This window comes from Leptonotus elevatus, chromosome 8 (genome assembly GCF_054856555.1).
Source record: "Leptonotus elevatus isolate MCC_2025b chromosome 8, RoL_Lele_1.0, whole genome shotgun sequence".
NCBI lineage: Eukaryota > Metazoa > Chordata > Actinopteri > Syngnathiformes > Syngnathidae > Leptonotus > Leptonotus elevatus.
Window position 1 is genome coordinate 497,359 of NC_141246.1, and position 18,354 is coordinate 515,712.

General features: G+C 45.3%; 4 protein-coding genes across 11 annotated transcripts; 2 read left to right on the forward strand and 2 right to left on the reverse strand.

Moving 5' to 3' along the window:
- Positions 1-375: 375 nt before the first annotated feature.
- LOC147169087 (galectin-related protein-like) lies at positions 376-4,399 on the reverse strand. Of its 2 annotated transcripts, none has more exons than XM_086083422.1 (6): positions 4,305-4,399; positions 3,031-3,108; positions 2,861-2,949; positions 2,558-2,744; positions 1,702-1,895; positions 376-1,062 (listed from the first exon to the last, which is right to left on the reverse strand). In XM_086083422.1, exons 1-5 carry the CDS (start codon positions 4,344-4,346, stop codon positions 1,752-1,754), a joined length of 540 nt encoding a protein of 179 aa, XP_085939548.1. In that variant the 5' UTR covers positions 4,347-4,399; the 3' UTR covers positions 376-1,062; positions 1,702-1,751. The 2 variants fall into 2 exon arrangements, with proteins under 2 accessions (XP_085939548.1, XP_085939547.1); XM_086083421.1 differs by having other exon boundaries at positions 376-1,100.
- Positions 4,400-6,607: 2,208 nt separating this feature from the next.
- Positions 6,608-8,501, forward strand: prokr1a (prokineticin receptor 1a). Its single transcript, XM_086083425.1, has 2 exons — positions 6,608-7,726; positions 7,802-8,501. The coding sequence occupies exons 1-2, from the start codon at positions 7,308-7,310 to the stop codon at positions 8,499-8,501; spliced, it is 1,119 nt and encodes a 372-aa protein (XP_085939551.1). The 5' UTR covers positions 6,608-7,307.
- Positions 8,502-9,059: 558 nt separating this feature from the next.
- Positions 9,060-15,514, reverse strand: aplf (aprataxin and PNKP like factor). Of its 7 annotated transcripts, none has more exons than XM_086083416.1 (11): positions 15,104-15,514; positions 14,829-14,931; positions 14,097-14,168; positions 13,196-13,365; positions 12,928-13,063; positions 11,628-11,739; positions 11,385-11,518; positions 9,917-10,203; positions 9,638-9,759; positions 9,476-9,522; positions 9,060-9,403 (listed from the first exon to the last, which is right to left on the reverse strand). In XM_086083416.1, the coding sequence occupies exons 2-11, from the start codon at positions 14,919-14,921 to the stop codon at positions 9,095-9,097; spliced, it is 1,482 nt and encodes a 493-aa protein (XP_085939542.1). In that variant the 5' UTR covers positions 14,922-14,931; positions 15,104-15,514; the 3' UTR covers positions 9,060-9,094. The 7 variants fall into 7 exon arrangements, 6 of the variants coding, with proteins under 6 accessions (XP_085939542.1, XP_085939540.1, XP_085939541.1 ...); XM_086083414.1 differs by having other exon boundaries at positions 11,385-11,538; positions 11,627-11,739; XM_086083415.1 differs by having other exon boundaries at positions 9,638-9,763; positions 11,385-11,532; positions 15,104-15,513.
- On the forward strand, positions 15,021-18,144 carry fbxo48 (F-box protein 48). The gene is made up of 3 exons (XM_086083424.1): positions 15,021-15,384; positions 16,062-16,323; positions 16,630-18,144. The coding sequence occupies exons 2-3, from the start codon at positions 16,087-16,089 to the stop codon at positions 16,789-16,791; spliced, it is 399 nt and encodes a 132-aa protein (XP_085939550.1). The 5' UTR covers positions 15,021-15,384; positions 16,062-16,086; the 3' UTR covers positions 16,792-18,144.
- The last annotated feature ends 210 nt before the right edge of the window (positions 18,145-18,354 follow it).

The following is an 18,354-nucleotide window of genomic DNA, read 5'->3' on the forward strand; positions in this document are numbered from 1 at the left end:
CTGCATTATGTTGTCAACTCAGAACTATCAACAATCACGTTCATGTCAAACCCAGCAGGAAAAAAAACTGCTGTCAAATGCAAACCTCAGATCAGCGAGTCGGTCGCAATATTGAGATGAATGCTTGATGGCTGTCATCGTGACTCCGTTTAGCGATGCAAGCGTCAAACGCTCTGGAAACTAAAATGGTTGCCTTCTGACCGCGAGCGTCTTATTGACAGTCTGGTCATGTGCAGGAAGTCTGCATTATTCAACCCATTTGTCAAATGTGAATTTTGCGAATATATTTTGCAGCGCTGTTGCGTATGATGCATTAAATTATGGAACAAACTCACAATGCAGAAACAATCAACAGCGTGAAAAACAACACAATAATGCACGTGACAATTCATCTTTAATCAATAATTGCTCTTATTTACATCAGGTAGCTTGTTGTACATTTGCAGGATTAAAAATGTTAAAAATTAACAACACACATTTTACAATAGTGACATTTATAAAAGGTACGATCATACGAATAAAAAAATAAAAAAAAAGCCCGACCCGTCTGCTGATATTTGCTTTCGTTTGAAACGGTCAAACATCGTCTGACATCACAACATAAAGCGAAGGTCATTTGAACCGCTGATATTGGAAAGGAAGAAAATAAATCAGTGAGTATGTTTTTTATTTTTTTATTGGTAAAAATCAACATTACCTAATGACTTGTATTTGTCCATCGAAGCCGACGATGACGTCGTCTTCTGTCGAACGGCGATTTATTTTGTTCTCATCCGGGATCCACGAGCCCCGTTGCAGGCGCGGCAGGCGTACGCAGACGTCCGGTTGCCGGCAACAGCCGCGCGTTGGCTCTCGCGTGTCCTGCGGCGCGTCCCGGCTGTCCTCGCCGCCTCAAGTGTTTGGATCCCGAGTGACGATTCGACGAGCAGCCGCGCTCTCAAAGACGCGAGGCTCCATCTTGCATTTCTCAAGTGCTATTTTGGGGCCTCCAGCAGAGCGGCGGCCATGTTGCAACTGGCCACAAAAAAAGCACTCTCCCGAGGTCGGCGATTTCGGGCCATCCTGAGAACACGACGCAGCCTCCGCAGCTGATGACTAAACTGCACACACAAAAGAAATTGGCCACTTTTTGTCAGGAAACGAAGGAGCGGCGCCGAGTTCAGGAAGTCGTGGATTTTTGTGCAAAGAAGCTCGTTCAAACTCCAGGCCAACGTTTGCAAACCTTGAACAAAGCCTGACAGCCGCACGCGTTCGCCGGCTCGGCCAACGCTCGCAAACGTTTGTCCCTCGATGGCATATACGAGAACTCGCTGCCGACCGCCTCTCGATAACATTTCAGAAAAACGCTCTTTTTGCACCGATTTCCAGTCAAATGATCGAATCGCAGCATCCCTACAAACAATGACATATTCTGCCTGTAATTGATGTCGTTATTGTTGTGAGAAAAAAAAAAGTCATTTCATTAAAAAATGAATCCGATTCATCGGTAATCCTGCCAAACATCGGAATTCGCCCTTAATTATTTTTTTACTGTTTGTTGGCTGGAGGCGTGTATTCATGGCATTTCCATTCATTTGCGTCAACGGGCTCCATTTCCAACTGAGAATCAGCTTCCAATAGTTCCCATGCTAACACGTAGCCACCTAGCATGAGGTCAAGGGTGTGAGCATGTGACCCAAAGAGGGAGTGTCGGCCGTGTACCTAATCGAGCGTGCAGCGCTGTTGCCGCGGCGACGTCCTCACGGGCTCCTTCAGCCCAGCTTGGTGATGGCGACGCTGCCTTTGACCCACAAGGTGTCCACCAGGTGCAGCGGCGCCACCCGGTGCTGGAAGTCAAAAAGCTTCTGCGCGTCCACGAAGACTCGAAAGCCGCCCGACTCGCACGCCACTTCCATCTGGGCGCACACACGCGCATGCTGTCATCTTGTGCCAAAGCGCTACATTTGTCAGAATCAACATCCTCAACTCATGTCAACAGGAGTTACAAATGCCACAAGATGGCGCCCTAGCACTACTTTTATTGCATATGGAGGTTCATTGCATGAATTGTTTCAACTCTGATTTGAACTTGAAAGCCAAAGCCAGGCTTGAAACCCGACTTTGAAAGCCCAATTTGATTTAAATCCCTCATTTGGAACACAAAGTGTGTTTTGAAAACTAAAACAAGTCTGCTTGATTATGGGAGGAAAAAAAAATCATAATCACGATTATTCAAATGATTATTTTTTGGTAACCTCGCCAGCCAAATTGATCATTGTGATTCACCCGAGGGAGTTTTTCCACATGATCAATCTGGCAGACCCGTTTGGGAAAGGCGGGGCTTGCTGTACAATACTTCCAGCTGATTGGACGATACGGCATCTTTCACATTTTGTTTTGACCAATCAAGGCAACGGATGAAAATCCGGTCTTCCGTCTCGCCTTACAAGACGTCGAAGCTAACAATTTGATACCTTAACCCGTTTAAACCCCTCAGCCAGTCTAGAAACACCAAACCTCCTTGACATCAATGACTACTTTCCTATTCTTTCCCATGGCGCCATATTCCCCATCGTACCTTGAAGGGCTGGCCCTCGATGAACGGAAAGAAGGGCACGGCGCTGTCGGCGCGGCCCCACGCGCCGGCCACGCAGGCCCGACGCAGCACTTGGCGCCGGCCCCCGAAGCGCACGCACATCTCGAGCGCCACGTCGGGCGGCGGCTCGCCCCGTATGCCCCGCCCGCACGTCAGCGCCACGTAGAACCTGACGCAAACATTCAAAAGCACATTTTCTGCGAGTAAGGCTTGGATGTGAAAGGAGCGTTTGAAGATGAAGTTCGGGTTCGAATTGGGGACAGGAAAGAAGGCTGAAGTTTTTACTTGTCAGGGTTCGGGTCCACGATGGCCACGATGACCACCTTCCTCCCCGGATGCATGCCGCCTCGGACGTCGCCCCGGAAAGGAACCGACTGCGGCCAAAATTGCGAGCTTGCGATTAACGTGCGATTGTTAGCCGAGCGTTTGCGAGGTGGCGCTCGCGCGTCTCGTACCATTTTGCTGTCCGCTTCCCGCTGACTCACGTTGCCGCTGACGTCGGCTCGGACCTCATTGCTGTCAATTTGCCATTTCTGGGAAGAAAGGGGGGGGGGCACATTTGTAATCGTTTCCTTCTCGTGCGCAGGGAGACCAGGACGACACGCACACACAAAAACGTCATCAATAAATACAAACGAATTGCCAGGCTATTTTTCCATTTGACTTGTTGATTTTTGCGGGAGTTTTCATGGGCCAGTCCAAAATACAGCTCATTATTTTTCCCACATTAACCATGACAACATGAGACAAAAGCAAGAATAAAACACACACAAAAAGCGAAATAACGCTGAAAGAATAAAAAAATCAGGCCACTTCTTGCTCTGCTAAAATGTTAAATACGAAGAGACAAAGTACGCGAATGCCTGACTGCTGCCGGTAATTCCTTTTGTTGATGATACATTTTTGGGTTCAATCAGAAGATGAACGGCTTGTTGGAATTTGAATCCGAGTTGGTTGTTTGGCTTTTTATAATTTCTCAAAGAAATACGAGACGCTATATCGACGTTGGGATTGAATTCTTAATTGGATTGTTTGGGTTGCGATTCCTTTATTTGACACGTTCATATCAATTCAGTAGGAAATGCACAAATAAGAGTAAATGTCGACAGACGTCTAGCATAATATTCTGTCGACTTTTCTCAATGAATTGATCAACTGGATTTGTAAAAAAAACATTTTCAAATGATCATCCCTTTGTTCAAAAAGAGGGCATGACGTCATACGGCCAGCCCGTGCGGTAAATGTACAAACACAAATGAATGTAATTTCGTTTCCGCTTTGGCAAAACGGTGAACATTGTTTTCCAAAGTGAAAACAGATGATTGCAAAATATCTGAGAAGGTCAAATATGCATGATTTGCAGTGAATGACAGTATTAAGTTGAGTGATTCACATTACACACTTGTTAATCGTATGTTCACCAAAGTTGTTCATTTCAAAAGCTCCCAAAATAAAAGCTGTACTTATTATTAGCAGGCACAATTCATATGCGAATGCGTTCATTGACAATATTTCTAGCGCGTAAACGTGCTTGTATTTTGGGGAGCCTCCAATACCGGAAGTCCCGATGCTTCGATGTCAGTCGACGTCAACTTGACGCCAGTAAAAAGTCTCCAAAGTCTTCGATGTCGTCAAGCGACGAACGCGCCCGACGCGCGACGGCTGACGTCGTCGTTTCTCTTCGATGTCATTTCCTGTAACAAATTCGCTTTTTCAACTTTTTTTTTACCTTCCTCTCGCGGGTCGTCGTCACTCGCTGCGCAGCAGCCATGTTGGAGCGCGCTCGTCGCCCGCGCACACAGTACTTCCGGGATGCGCACGCACCTATCAGTGACGTGCCTTACGTCAGTAAATAATTGTTTCAAAGACAAACAAAATAGGTACAATCTTGTGTACAATCACACAACAATAGAGAATAGGGCATTTCCGTTTCAGATAAAGGACAAAAAGGGCAATCTTTTCTTTTTTTTAGTACAGTTTTCCCAATAAATGACGCCAGTCTTGTTGCATTCTTGGTATTAATAAGTGACAGCGAATTCTAAGATTTCAATTACTTTTTCCATTGATTAATATTTGGTTTTGTTCTAAAGAAACGACATTTATGTATATACTGTATTGTTTACAAACAATATTGTTTATGCAAAAGTGACAATTATTTTTCAAAAGTAAATCAGCGAAATTTGCGTGAAAAAATAATTATACATATATATATATATATGTAATATTTCTTCATATATTTATATGACTATTTAAAAGGCTTTTCGTTTTGTTGAGGGAATGTGAGTGAGTGAGTGAAGGGCTGAAGGTCTAAAGTTTACTGAGAGGTGCTATATAAGTCAATTTACCATTAAATATTTAAAATAAGATTGAAAAAATATCTTAATATTAAAATAATGTAATACTGTAGTTAGTAATGGCAACCGTAGCTGCAATTAAGTTGTGACATAAAAAAATGTCAATGGATAAAAAAGCGCTGGCTTTTGACTCAACTGTCACTTCACTATAAACGACTTTTATTTTTATTGAGCTGAACAGTTCAGACAAAGTAGTAAACGTTGGTGGCGCGTGCACGATTGCGCGTGACGGCTTCTTGGACGCGCTTGCGTGTGCGCGCGCGGACCTGCAGAAGCTTGAAGGCAGACGTTCTGCGCTTCTTCTTTTTCCTCCACATTGAGTTGACACGTGACCCCAACAACAACATGATCGAAGTCTTCGCAATTCTTCTATGATTGGCGTATTTACTTTTTTAAATCTTTATTATATTTTATTTTTATTGACAAAAGGACATTTGCCTGCTGCCGGGTAAGAATCGAATCTATTTAATCAACATTGCATTCTTTTGGCATCATTTCCATTTGATGAGAAAATGTTGACTTGTATGCGAGGTCCGTGTTTGTTTTTTCTTTTTTTTTTGAGGTCCGTGTTTCATATTGCCACTTCATTAGGGACAGCAAAACAAATGATGACTCTAAAAATGGGCCGCAGTAAAAAGATGGACATGCAGTGTCAGAGATGGAACAAAACGCGAAAGGCGCTTCAATAAGGTTGGCGACATACAATATGTTGCGTTTGTTTTGGAATTGCAAATTGGATTTTGAAAGTTGCTGAGAATTCTCTGACATGTATTTCACTATTTGAAAAAAAATGGATGCATTGAAGAGACAACATGTCACAGATTGAAAAGTCTCAATAATTCGGCAGGGATGCTCCCACGGCGTGACGTTTCGTAACCTCGTCATTTTCACATCACGTCATCGGCAGACGCAAAAAGGAATTTGGACAACAATCAATTGATTATTATTATATTATCCATTATCAAATGAGTAGACATCCCTTTTGGTGGAGAGCTTGCAGAACCGCAAATTGTCGAACAGTTTCAGCCTCTCAACAGTTTAGCGTGTAACAAACAATTCATCCATAAATGTTTGCTTTTCCGATTAACCCGCAACTCTTTTGTCACTGAATCTTAATCATCGCCAATTCAAAATAAGATCCTGTTTTTGAATAGCGGGATGTAAAAAAAAAAAACACATTTGTGTATGTATGCTGTTAATCCTATGAGGTGGGAAAATAATCACTTTTAAGAACGGTAACAAAGTATTTGTACTCTTGCCGCGAGCGTGCGTGTTCGTACAGGTGACATCACGCACGTGTGACATTCCACACGCGGGTGACAAAAGTGTCGAGTGCGTGACGACAACTGCGCCGCCAAGCGAACGTGAAAATGAAGGCAGCGCGGCCAAAGTGCTCGTCACTTCCTGCCTGCGCCTTTTCTACGTCCGGTCTTTGATTTGCCAGACTTTGGGAGGTGGGGTATGCCGATGAAGGGGCGGAGCCGGAGACGGTGCCGTGTGCTGATTGGACGACAGCGCAGCAAACGCAAAGCTGCAACAGCGATCGTCCTTTTTTAATGGCCACTCCTCCAGCTGACCGTGAAACTTTGACGTCATGTTTCACCAACAATAACAAACCCACAAAAAAAAAATCGAATTGGCTGTTTCGCACCACCCATTTATGGATGTTATCGTTATCTGCTTCTGATTGGGGCCCGAGTTATTTTTTGGACCCCAAAAATGTCACCTTTCGGTTCTGTGGTTTTGTTTTTTTCTTTGATTTTGGGCGTTCATGTTCTTTGTTGTCTGAGCGTTCAGTGTTTTGTTTTGTGTTTTATATCTTTCCCCTCGTCTCAGTTAAGTCGTCGCGTCTCGTCGTCCTCGTCCTCGCCGCCGCCAAGTCGCCCTCGTTCCGCCTCCTCTCGACCAGCCAGTCACGGTCTACTCACCTTTCTCTCGATGCTTCAATAAAGTTCTTCATTCATTTCTGTTCACCGTCCCTCAACCTCTCACGTCCATCATAACAAAAATGTCTGCTGTCAATAAAAATGGCCGATTTCCTGTTCATTTTGTGGAATGGGTACTTGAGGCTTTTTGGTGCGTTCTGTTATGATGAACACGTACACCAAAAATAATGTCAAACAGTGAAACTGGAATTGGGGGGCTGATTTTTTTTTTTTAATCATATGACTGGCAGGACGTGCCTTAAAATGGCTGCCTCACAACAAAATGGCTGACTTCCTGTTCAGTTTTGGACGTGGTTGCTTGAGATTTTTTGTGGCGCATCCTGTTTATGGCAGACATGTCTGTGGGTGTCGGGCGGACTCCGACCCGGCTCAGTTGGGGGTGGGACGAGAACGTGTTGTTTTTGACGTTTTGTTTTTGTTTTTTGATCAGAGATGAACAACAGCAGCTGCCTGGCTGCGGTCCCCGACGCGGACTACGACTCGGTGGACTACGCGCTGTCTCCGGAAGACATCCCGGACGCCACCCGCGGCCCGGCCTTCCTGGCGGCTAGCGTGGCGATCGCGGTGTCGCTAGTTAGCATCATGGCGGTGTGCGGCGCGGGAAACTGCGCCTTCATCGCCGGCCTGCTCCGGTACGGCAAGCGGCGCGGCCCGACCGACCTCCTGATGGCCAACCTGGCCGTTTCCGACGCGTTGGTGGCGGCCATCTGCTGCCCCCTGCTGTTGGACTACTACGTGGTCAGCCGGCTGTCGTGGCGTCACGGGTTGGCGGCCTGCGCCGCCGTCAACTATCTGAGGACGCTGTCGCTGCACGTGTCCACCAACGCGCTGCTCGCCATCGCCGTGGACAGGTGAGCACATCTGGAGACACGCCGTCCCGCAGCAGCTGCGCGTCGGCTTAACGTGCGTTTGTGTCGTGTGTTGAGGTACGCCGCGATCGTGCACCCGCTGGGTCCCGGCCTGCCTCCGCACACGTGGTACTTGGTGCTGGGGGCCGTGTGGGGGGTCCCGGCTGTGATCTCCATCCCGTCGGCCACCATGTCTTCGGAGACCGAGTATGCTCACGGGCGGGGCGGCCATCCCAAAACCTTCTGTGCTCAGATCTGGCCCGTGGACCAGCGAGTCCTGTACCAATCCTACTTCCTGCTGGTCTTGGCTGTGGAGTTTTTGGTCCCAGTGTTGGCGATGGCGCTGTGCTACGCTCGCATCTCCAAGGAACTTTGGTTCAAGGAGGTTCCGGGTCACCAGACGTTGCAGATCCGTAAGCGTCTGCGCAAGCGTCGGCGGACAGTCCTGGTCCTGATCCTGGTCCTGCTGGCCTACGTTCTTTGCTGGACCCCATACTACGGATACTCCCTGCTCAGGGATTTCTACCCCACCGTCATCTCCAGGAACAGGAACGCCCTGGTGGCGTTCTACGTCACGGAGTGCGTCGCCATGAGCAACGGCGTCATCAACACGCTTTGCTTCATCAGCGTCAGGCACAAAGCCAGACGGGCCTCAAAGTCCAAACGCTTCATACCGACCCCACTGGTTTATTTTGTGCACCGCAGGTCCACAGGCGATGAGGCCCGGACCTCCTCACTTAGGGTGACCGAGGAGGTGGAAGGAGCAAGCGCAAGGTAGCCCAGAGGGTCCCGAAGGTCCGAATGCGAGCGCCGAGTAACGCTGAAGCTCCTGACGGTTTAAAAGGTTCTGACGTCCTGGCGACTCCGACAGGTCTCCAAGAGGACCAAGACCGTCCTCACCGGATGCCCCAGCCACCTCATCTGACTCCACTCTGAGCTCATCCTGGATGACGGAGTTTCTCACTCATCTCGAAGGGACGCTGACGTATCCAAAAGTGGAAACTCATTTGGGTCATGACCCATCGGCGAGGGTGCGACCGGTGAACTGAGAGCTTTGCCGGGCTCAGCTGCTTCTTCACAACAACAGACCGACGCACAGTCCGCATCGTTCCAGATTCTGACTCGCCTGCCGATCAAGCGCTCCACTCGTCCTTCACTCAAGAAGATACTTGACCTCTTCCGCTCGGGTCGGGATCGCATTCCCGACCTGAAGAGGGCGCCACCACCCTTTTCCGACTGAGGATAATGGCGTGAGATTCGGAGGTGCTGAATAACACCCCGACCGCTTCACAATCGGACCCCCTCGAAGCGGAAACACTTTTTTTGCAAAATGTGGTCCCTTTTCCAAATTTCTGGCGTTTTCAAGCCGTTTTATTTTGGCATTTCTTGAAAATTGGAATACAAATGAGTGGATGGAAACCCAACTGTTGCTTCGTGTCTTGTACTCTGTGGAGGGTTGGCGGTGTTTGGGGCGGAGCTAAGGGGGCACTCACCCCACCCCGCCTGGAACCGCCACCGGTGGAGAGGTTTAGTCAGATCCGGTTGGAGGCGCGTAGTCCGAGTCGGCATCGACGTCCTCGCTGTCGTCGTGGATGAAGCTGTCGCCGGAGTCGGAATCCAGGTCGGACGCCGCCCGCGCCGCCGCCGTCCCCGCCTTGCCGGCGGCCCGCCTGCTCCGAGCTGGCAGGAAGCGCAACGTCATTTTGGACTGTCGGGATGCAATTCCATTTCTTTTCACGCGCGTGTGCGTACCTGCTCTCTCGGTGTGTTTGTATTGTTGACGATGAAGAGGATTCTTCCTGTGTGAGGGGAGGAGTCACAAAAGTGGGGAGGAGTCACAAAAGCAGGAAGTCAAACCATCGTTTTCGTCCGTTGCTCATTCTTCTCCGGTCCATTCGATTGGCAATCGGCGACCTGTAGCAGTCGGCGCCGTAGGGACACTCGGGTCGCTCTTCCTCCTCAAGATCCTCCTCCTCTTCCTCTTCCTGGTAGTCGGCGTCTCCGGGATGGCTGCGCTCCTGGAAGTGGAGCGGGTTCTTCCTGAGAGGACAGGAAGTAAGATGAGCAGAATGTGGGCGCGGCAGCAGAGGCGTGCTTTCTGTTCCGCCCACTTCCTGTTCATCCGAACGGAAAACCCACTGGACAGGAAGTGCGCGCAACAGGAAGCCGCAGTTATCCAGCAGCCAAACAAACCTGTAGCAGTCTTTTCCGAAGGGACACGCGGTTCGCGCTCTGGAACGGGACTTGTCTTCTTCTTTGGCTTTTGAGCTTGCGTTTTGCCGAGCGCTCGCTGTGACGTCGCTCGTCCCGAGCGTGACGTCGCTCGTTCCTGTCGTGACGTCGCTCGTCCCGGCGGCGATGGCGCACGTCCCGGTTGCGGCCCGTCGGCGCTCCTGGTCCTCCTGCTCGGTTTCCGCGGCGACGCAGTCAACTTGCCGCGGACGCTCGTCGTCCTCCTCCTCTTCGGCGAGCGGGACGTCCTGAAAATGGACAGACGTGTTCGCGTCATTGATGACATCGTGCATCAAATTGTGATTCTCGACTTTTTGGTTGCTCTGACGTCAATGATTCCCAAAAGGTGCTACTTTGCAGGCTCCCTCTAGTGGTATGCAAAAGTAAGTTCATCGAGTGCAGGGGTCTGCAAATTGCCACTCTGGGGCCACATGTGGCTTTTTAGTCACTCGTGTGGATAAAAAAAAAATAGAAATATTTGTTCACATATTTTTGATTTTATTGATAAAATATTATTTAACTGAATTCATGATTTCGATTTAAAAAAGGAGTCATTCAATATTCCAAATTCTTATGTTGTCAGAAGAAGAGACAAAAAGTAGACGAATAAAGGAAAGCAGAAATTTACCATAAAATGACCAATAATGTCAGAGAATTGAATACCAAAAAGCAGAAAGAAAACATTCAAAAAGTATCCATAAAATGTCCAAAACAACAAAAAAAGGCAGAAAATGAAAGTCATGTTAAAATGTCCAAAAAAACAAAAGAAGAAATCCCCCAAATGACCATAAAATGTCCACAAAGTGGCTAAAAATGTCAGAAACTTGATACGAATAAAAGCACCAAAAGATGAGAGGCAGCCAATGAACATAATAATGTTCAGGAAAAAAATGGCCAAAAATGTCAAAACATTTGCTAGAAAGGCAGAAAAGTCTCAAAATGTGAAAAATGACCCCAATTATGAAAAAAAATGGAAGCGGAAAGTAGAAGAAAACGATTCGCGTGTACATATCGGATGCTGCTGTTGTGGCGACGCTGATATTTGGGCCGTCATCGCAAAAACGCACGATTCCGTCATCACAACGTGACAAATGTTTTGCGGCTCCAAGACAAATTGTTGCTCTTGGAAAGCTTGCTGACACCTGATTTCGATTTTTCCATATTTGAACGCAATCGTTATTTGCGTTCTATGAAGAGTTTGTTGTTCCAAAAATGCTTCATGTCAAAGTGGCTTGCAATCCTTAAAAGACTTTCTCGGGCTAAAACCCCCGTCCGCTTTGAAAGTACACTTTTGTCCTATCAGATCTCATTCTTGGTCATGAAACTTTTTTTTGGGACGACCACATCCGTCGACAGTGTGATATTTTGTTTTTACTTTTTCCAGATCTTCCCATCAATGACATCGGAAATGTCTTTTTGTCCACTCAACTGCACGTGGTCCTTCTTCTTTCCGTCTCCTCTTGACTTTCGGACTTTGGTCCCGGTCCTCGCCGAGCCGGCCCCGTCGGCTTCCCTTGCTGGCCGAGATGTCACACGTCCCGGAGACGCGATTGGGGAGCGTTGCTGAGGACGGACAACTTTTTCTTGTTTCACGATTACGGTCACTTGCACAATAGTTGAAAACACACATTTTTTCTGTGTCATTTGATCGGTCAAGGGTGTCGTGTGTTACCTTGGCGGCTCGGGGAGGCGGACGCCTTGACGGCCGTCGTCATCCACGAGGGTAAAAGTCGCTTCTTGCGGGGCCGAGGCGAGGCGGCCGCGTGCCCGGATAGCGCCGCTTCCTGTGCGAAACGCTGGCATCGGTTCACTCGTCACGATTTGACATCATCAATCAATATTGAGACGCGTTGATTCGTTGCGCTGAGAAATTCACTTACGATGTTCGGCAAAACAAATTTCGCCGCACTTTTTGGTCGAGCTGTCAAAATACTCGATTGATTGACAAGTAATCGATGATCAAATTCATCGACAACTTTTTTTAATAATTGAGCAATTGTTTGGAGCCTTTTTTTTTTATTGTCCAAATCTTTTGATTTGAGCATGTCAACGTCATCGTTGACTGATTTCTGTCGTCCTTCATGAAAGAAAGAAATCTTCTGTGCTTCATCCAAATCATTTGCAAACTTTGGAAAACAAACCGTAACATCAATCCCCTTTTCTTAACCACGATACAAATGCGAAAAAACTAACAATCACTGGTTAATAAACAGTAATCAAGTTAAAAATATACTTTAATGCAACATTAAATGGAATCAGAGTCGTCAGTTAATAGATTGAATAATTGATAGATTCATCGATTCTAAAAATATTCAATAGTGAAAGCGCTACTTTTTTGTCCGATAAAAAAATCCGCATTTGGCAGCATATGTAAAGCATTCCAACAAAAAATGTTTTAATAACCTTAATTAGTCGCACAATGTGTAAATGGCGTCATTTCAGTTTGGCCGACACGATATTGGAAAAACGTGATATGCAACACGGATGTTGAATACTGCAATATTGATATTATTGCAATATTTATTTATTTAATGGCGCTACAAACTGTTCATGTTTGTCTGTTGTCTTGTTGCATTGCTCTGATCTGTTTCATCTTGACTCGATCTGTGTTTGAATGTACTTTTTTGTATAAGTGAGCAACTGCTGCTAGAATCTGGCAAACTTCATTTGTTGTTCGTCAATGCGCAAAATCAAATGAAATGGAACGAAATGTTTTGGATGGCGTCGCACATTTAAGAATGATCGCCCTTCATTCACGAAGCCTGCTCGTGCAAAAACTGTGAACGATTGTCAACAAAATGTAGTTTGCCAAAAATCACAGCCTGGAAAGATTACAACACAAGTTGCCATCTTTTTGCATTTATTTGACGACAAATGAACATGTTTGCGTCGAGTACAAAAGAAGGATTGGATGGAAAAAAAGCGAGAGAAGGAAATGACATTGCCTCATTTCTTGTCATAAGGAGACCAACCTTGTTAAGCGTCTCCCCCGCTAACGGCGTCTCACAAGCGGACGCCTGCGGCTCCACGCCATGACGACCGCGAGGAGGGGCGGGGCTTCTCTGGCACGAACCGTGGCGTGCGGGCTCCTCACACGCCACACTTTGCCTGCGTTCAATGAAACATGCAGAGAGCACGCAAGACCTTTTTAATTTCTTCAAAGGCTCCTCACGCATCAATAAACATCGGGCGCCACTTCAACAACAATGGCCGCCGCGCAACGGCCATCCGCGCGCCTACCCGAGGGGGCCGTCCAACGTCCGCGCGCCCGCCGCCGCCACTCGAAACATGAGCTGTCCCGGCAGGAGCGAGAAGATGTCGCCGCGGTCCAGGGGGAACCACGCGTCTTTCTGCAGAGGTCGAGGGTCGTCGGCGGCGGACGATTGCAGGAAGCACGGGTTCATGTGCGTCTAAACGCAAAAACGCACTCACATTCATATCAACTCGTTCACTGCCATTGATAAACGTCAAAAATTCATTTGAACTATTTCTATTAGTTGAACATTTTGTTCCACTTTTGTTAGCAAGAGTCCGAAAACCGAGAAAGAAACATTTAGAACAGATATGAAATGTGTGATTAATCCTGAGTTAACTCGTGAAAGTCATGCAATTAATTACGATAACAATTGTAATCGCCTGACGCCCCAAATTTTTTATAATCTTTTTTTTTAACTCATTCACTGCCAAAAATGCATTTGAACTATTTACTATCGTAACGAATTGCATGACTATCACTTAGTTAACAAATAATCACAATTTTTATATCTGTTCGAAATGTATCGTAAAAAAAAATCTAGCTTTTCATACTCTTGTTAACAAAAGTGTTAGTTTTTTTTTAAACTAATAGAAATAGTTCAAATGAATTTTTGACGTCTGCAGCCGTCAATGGCAGTGAACGAGTCAATACGTACACGACACGTATTTAAATGACGTATAATGTATATGAACTTTGAACCTTGTATTTGAACTGAACGAACAATACAGACATGTTTGTCATCTGTCGGTCAGCGCAGCCCCACAACGGCGAGCGTCCACCGGATTATTATGAATATTCACGACGTCTTTGCGGACAATCTGCGTTCTTTTTTTTATTTTTATTTTTATTTTTATTTTTTTTTCTTAATCTGCGTTCTTGACTCACCGGTTTTAGGCGCAGTCGTCCATTTTGGTTGTCGAGCAGGCCGTGATGTCTGGACACTCTCTTGTCACTCACCTCACACAAAACAATGATTTAAAAAAAGATGCACGTTTATGCCCACATGAGCACGTATTCAAACATAAACAAAGTTTATAGCACGTTTCTGTGAGGAAGTTGCACAACATGCATGGATCTGCAAACTAAGCGACAACATGTGAAGTGCTGCCTACACCAGGGAAAATAGCATCCATGCTGGCTTCATGGGAGCTCGTGTGCATATTGCACTTTTATTTTTAGGCTGCTGGCTCGGTTCCTTCCTTGTCGTCATGGTAACAAAACTCCTAGCAACCACTCAGAAATGGCTGATTTCAACAAGACGGTAGAACAAACTATAAATGAAAAATATAAAAAATATTGTAATTAATAAAGGCACTCGTTAACTATGGGGGCGAAAAAACTCCAACCCGTTGATCAAGCAGACAGCGCCCCCAGTGGCTAAAAAAATTGACAGAGTCAGGATGAAACGATGAAATAAGCAGCATAAGTCATAATAATAATAATAATTACATCAAGTATTTGTTGCGTAAATGTGATATTTATTTCATCTTTCATTCTATTTTTGAAGGATGTAGTCACAAAACATGTGGTGATGTGTTGTCACGTTTGTCTTCTGACAAACATTTTTAACATATGAGAGAGAGAAAAAAAGCCCAAAACAATAGTTGGGGGACTCACTCGGAGGAAAGGTCCCCGGCCCAGGACGGTCTGCCCGGGGGGAAGGAGGATGGCGTCGCCGCCGTCTGTCGGGAGCAGCTCGAAGCCGGACATTGTTGGTACACTGGAAGCGACATTTCACGTCAATAAAAAGACGCATTTCCTCAAATGCGGCCAGTGACGACCAACATTTCATCAGCTCGTGTTTATGAGGGTTGGTTTTTTTTTTAAGGTGGACTTGAAACATTGTTGTTGTTCGCTTCAAGCAGAAGAGAAAAAAAGTCAACCAAGCTTACAACGATTAGTTGGTGAAGAACTCTGTCGTTAACGTTTTTTTTCCTTCTTCTTTTATTTCCAGGAAGAAAACAGAACAATAAAACAACAACACATCTTTAAATGGCGCCGCACACCGCCGGCAGTACTTCCTGGTTGTGGAACGAAGAGCGCATGCGCACAATTGAATTGTCACGTTTATTTTATATTTTTTTTATATCCTTTACACGCATGCGCAGTCGAGTGACAGCCCGTGCTTGTCGTTTGAATGTAAACACGTCGAGGGACGAGTCAGCTGTCTTTGGTAAGAAAGAGAAGCCAACAAATGAATGAAACAAATGACTCGCCACTTTTATCAATGTGTGAAAACTAACATGCGATACTTTATGGGGGAAACGTCGATGTTTCTGGTTCGCTGTTGCTTTGTTTTTTGTGTCCCCCCCCCCCCCCCATTTGCTAGCACAGTCCAGTGTCGCCAAACGTGACTTTGAGCTTCAAGCTTGTTGCTGCTTTTCAAAGCTTCTTGTGGGAAAAAAAAGAAAACTATTTGAGCTTTTCTGAGACGTCAAACGTGTCACCTTTGGCAATTTGCATTTCAAAAGTTCTTTGTTAACAAGATTTTGCAGTCAAGAAATATGCATCCGCGGTTGCCCAGCAAAATGTTCTGCTGTTCCACGAGGTGGATTTTAATGACACGCGTTCTTTACTTTGCTCCATTTCCGCTTGATGCAAACGGTGAGAAATAGAATATGTTGCTGCTAGTGAGCAGCACCAACGTCAACACGCCAACCTGTCATTTGCCATCGTTGACACGACGCCCAGATCCGTACTTGAATGAATGTGCGCCATCTAGTGGACACAAAACCGAACAGCATTTAATGACTCACAACAATGATATTGTTGTTTAATCGGCAAAACTCAGGCCAATGATGCTTATTTGATCCTGCCCAATACTAATGTTGCTTTTTGCGTTGCTGTCAGGCTGCAAGAGCGACGATTGCTACTCATGAGCTTGCCCGGCCGCCGCGCGAGCAACTTTGCGGAGATGCTCCCCACCGAGATGAGCGTGCAGATCTTCGGCGAGCTGGACGCCAGGAGCCTGTGCCGCGCCTCGGCCGCCTGCCGCCTGTGGGACGCCATCATCCGGGACAGCCAGCAGCTGTGGAGGACGCAATGCCTCGGCGTCGTCACGCTTTGCCGCAGGGAGGTCGACGCCGACCGCCGCAACGGACTCTCCTGGAAGGTGCGTTGTAATGTTGAAATTAGGCCACTTCAAATCACATTTAAAATCATCCCCAAAGGCTCATGCGATAAGAATGACCAAAGACTAAAACGAAGGACACGTTTGCTATCATTAGAGTTCGTTTTGTAAAAAAAACATCAAATGTACTTTCAGTTCAGTTCGTTTTCTTTTCTTTTTTTAAGCATTTTCGTTGTTATTTTATTTTGTTAACAACATTGGTTTTTTTTTCGTCAACTAAAATCCTCGTGACCAGGGCCAAGTGTGGCTGCCTGAACAACGTTCTTGCACGTGTTTGTGTCCTCGCAGGAGTCGCTGGCGAGGAACTACATTCGCAGCCGCGTGACGCTGGACTGGCTACGCGGTCGCTATAGCAACGTGGCGTCTGCCGGCGAGCTGCGCGGCAGCAAAATGGCGCCGATGGACGTGGAAACCTGGGGAGAAATCCTACAGGCCGAGCTGGACCGATGACATCATCGCTTATTGCCTTACCAGGCTAATTCTATGCGATATATATATATCATTTTAGTATTTTATCATTTGTATGTATTTTATATATATTTTTAATTTTTTCCAGGTTTTTTTAGTATGAGCGTTTGTTGTGTGTGTTTTTTATTACAAATCTGTGACCTTTTTTTATATCGCCAACCTCCCTACAATATCGTGATAATTATCGTATCGTGATGTTTGGATATCGTTACATCTTCATCTCGAACGCAAGTAACGCTGCCACACCAGGAAAAAATAAATAAAAAGTCGAATGTCACTTCATAAGCGGAAAAATGTCACACTTGAACGTGCCAAGTTTGATTTTGCATTTGCTAAAGCAAAATGAAGCAATTTCTTCCGGTTGCAAAATCCTATTTGTGTCTTGAAAATGAAAGTTAGCTTATGTTTCTCTTATTGTACTGTAACAATAATAATTGTAATAATAATGAGGCCAAGTGCTGAAAAAGATTTAAGAATGGGAAAAAAAGATGCACATACTTACATCGGGCTGAGCGAGTGACCGGAACCCGAAAGAATTGCTTCGTTTTGTTTTGTCGAACGTCAAACTTATCACACTAAAATGTGAAACTTAGCGTGTTAATTTGTGGAATTCATCATGTTCAAACTTGCAACTTAACATGTATCACAACTAAGGTGAGGAATTTCACGTTATATCATGACTGATTATTATTTTTCTTTCTTTATTTTATTTTTCTTACGCTTTCATATTTAAATTGCCAGGAGTTCTTTCTGCAATATTTGTTGCATTCATTTTGATTTTATACCAAATGGAACTCATAACACACTTGGTTTATTATACATTAAGGCTAAATAAAATTCTGGTTTATTTACATAATTGGTTAAATATATTAAATGTGAATGATCATTCTGTTAGAAAACACTAGTTGTTATATTTTACATTTTTTCCATAGAAAAAAAAATCAAATGCTTTACCATCTGCGCTCCATCCAAATAAATATGACAAATGACTGTGTACATAACAATTAAACTCCGTTTTACACGCAAGAGGATTAAGGCCAATGAAGAGATTGGATTCTGACTTTATTCTCAGAATTATAATAATAAAGTGAGAATCCTGCCAAACTTTTTTTTTGTCTTTCTTCACTGACCCTAATCCTCTTCCGTAGTTTTACGCGTTAAATGTATTACCTTTATCATGTTGAAGATATTTTCTCACTGATTTTTTAAAATGTCATTTTATGTAACAAAACAACAACAAAATCCCCCAAAATGGATTGTATGATATCAAGTTGTATTTGTGCCATACGATGAGAAAGTATCAAGTGAAATAATAAATCACCTTTTCCGTCTTCACTTGCTTTTTCTCTTTGTCTTTCGGTGTCGTCGGGACAGACGGACGGACGTGAAGTGTCAAACTCATTTCACGACAACCGCACGCTTCATTTCTTGTCTATGGCTGAAACTGTTGAGTTTTATTTTATGTAATTTTTGGATGGCTGCAACTGGTGTTGGGGCGATTCTTTGGAATGTGCAAGAAAGACCCCAAAATTGCTGCTTCAAACC

Excerpts from the sequence above, each read along its gene's own strand:
- LOC147169087 (XM_086083422.1), bottom strand. The coding sequence starts at position 4,346 with ATGGCTGCTGCGCAGCGAGTGACGACGACCCGCGAGAGGAAG. Across the intron at positions 3,109-4,304 it reads CGACGACCCGCGAGAGGAAG|AAATGGCAAATTGACAGCAA; the intron begins GTAAAAAAAAAG and ends CTTTCTTCCCAG. Across the intron at positions 2,745-2,860 it reads GTGGACCCGAACCCTGACAA|GTTCTACGTGGCGCTGACGT; the intron begins GTAAAAACTTCA and ends TGTTTGCGTCAG.
- aplf (XM_086083413.1), bottom strand. The coding sequence starts at position 14,921 with ATGTCCGGCTTCGAGCTGCTCCCGACAGACGGCGGCGACGCCATCCTC. Across the intron at positions 14,169-14,828 it reads GCCGGGGACCTTTCCTCCGA|GTGAGTGACAAGAGAGTGTC; the intron begins GTGAGTCCCCCA and ends GTTTTGTGTGAG. Across the intron at positions 13,366-14,096 it reads GACGACTGCGCCTAAAACCG|ACGCACATGAACCCGTGCTT; the intron begins GTGAGTCAAGAA and ends TTTTGCGTTTAG.
- fbxo48 (XM_086083424.1), top strand. The coding sequence starts at position 16,087 with ATGAGCTTGCCCGGCCGCCGCGCGAGCAACTTTGCGGAGATGCTCCCC. Across the intron at positions 16,324-16,629 it reads GCAACGGACTCTCCTGGAAG|GAGTCGCTGGCGAGGAACTA; the intron begins GTGCGTTGTAAT and ends GTGTCCTCGCAG.
- prokr1a (XM_086083425.1), top strand. The coding sequence starts at position 7,308 with ATGAACAACAGCAGCTGCCTGGCTGCGGTCCCCGACGCGGACTACGAC. Across the intron at positions 7,727-7,801 it reads CTCGCCATCGCCGTGGACAG|GTACGCCGCGATCGTGCACC; the intron begins GTGAGCACATCT and ends TCGTGTGTTGAG.